This window comes from Emiliania huxleyi (genome assembly GCF_000372725.1).
Source record: "Emiliania huxleyi CCMP1516 chromosome Unknown EMIHUscaffold_142, whole genome shotgun sequence".
In the NCBI taxonomy this organism is placed as follows: domain Eukaryota; phylum Haptophyta; order Isochrysidales; family Noelaerhabdaceae; genus Emiliania; species Emiliania huxleyi.
Window position 1 is genome coordinate 320231 of NW_005201176.1, and position 1262 is coordinate 321492.

The window sequence follows — 1262 nt, forward strand, 5'->3', positions numbered from 1 at the left end:
GATTGCTCTCGACGAAGCCTCGCGACTCTAGAGGCGTGCGCTCCCTCAGAACGGCATACTCAGAACGGAGTCGCGAGTCGGCTGCTGTGGCGCGTGGTGGCTGGCTGCAGGGGGCCATAGCACAGAAGTAAGGAGTCCACCGTCGGCGTGGACGTCCGCGAGGTGTGTTTTGCGGCCTCGAGTCCCGCACTTGGTCCCGCCACGCGCCAGCGGCCGCGGCCCGCGCGCGCGACAATATTGGACTTTGGAGAGGGCGAGAGAGAAAGAGAGAGAGAGTATAATCAGTAAAGCGGTCTAAAAGGTATACCGACAAGCGACATCCTCCCTGCCAGTCGACCTGCCAGCTTCGACTCTGAACCAGAAGGTACTCTTTCTTACCGGATTGAGAAGATACACTAATTGTGGGGCGACGCAGCACATACCGCACACGACATGCTGAAGGATTGCGTGCGCTGACTGACGTAGCTGTCGCGTCGGCTCGGCTCTCCGGTTTGATGACGGAAAAAGAGGTGCGGGAGCACTTCGCCGTCATCCCTTGTAGCGCAGCACGGCCCCCGGCACGTCGCGCTCGCTCCAGTCGGTCAGCGCCGCAGCGTCGGCCGGCACCGCGCCGCCCGCGCCGATCACCTCCAGCTTGGCTCTCTCTCGCGCGGTCTGCCAGGCAGGCGGCCTCTCGCGGGCGGCGGCGGGCGGCGTTTTGCTCCCGGGCGCCTTGAGCACGTCCGACCGCAGCTTCTGCCCCTCTGGGTAGAAGATGTAGTAGAGCACCGCAGCGAGCAGCAGCACGGCTCCGCCCCAGATCGCTGCGGACAGCGGCGTCGCGTCGAGCGATGTGAGGTAGAGGAGGGAGCTGGTGGCGAGCGTGACGCACATCCACCAGGTGAGGTAGAAGGCGAGCATCGCGAAAACGCCGACGCCGACTGTCTTGAGCACTGCCATCCCTCCTCCGCCGCAGCGCGAGCTCTCCGAGCTCCGCGAGAAAAGAATTTCCCGGCGCGTGCCAACCAATATTTTTTTTTGTTATCGACCCTCGACGCGCCCGCTTCAGTCGACAGCTCCCTCGGCTCGATGTCGGGCGTCGGGATGATCCCCGGGCTCCAGAACGGCAACCCGGTCGTCTTCATGGACGTCACCATCGGCGGCCACAACGCCGGGCGCATCAAGATGGAAGTGCGGCCGCGGCAGCGCCCGGGAGACCGAGCCCGGAAATATGGAGCACCGTCTCATTGAGCCTGACTCCGCCGCCGCCGCCGCCTGCCCGT

General features: G+C 64.7%; 1 protein-coding gene across 1 annotated transcript; it reads right to left on the bottom strand.

Moving 5' to 3' along the window:
- Nucleotides 1-528: 528 nt before the first annotated feature.
- Nucleotides 529-939, bottom strand: EMIHUDRAFT_110956 (hypothetical protein; the record flags this gene model as incomplete). The annotated part of the gene is made up of 1 exon (XM_005787487.1): nt 529-939. One exon carries the CDS (start codon nt 937-939, stop codon nt 529-531), a length of 411 nt encoding a protein of 136 aa, XP_005787544.1.
- Between the last annotated feature and the right edge of the window lie 323 nt (nt 940-1262).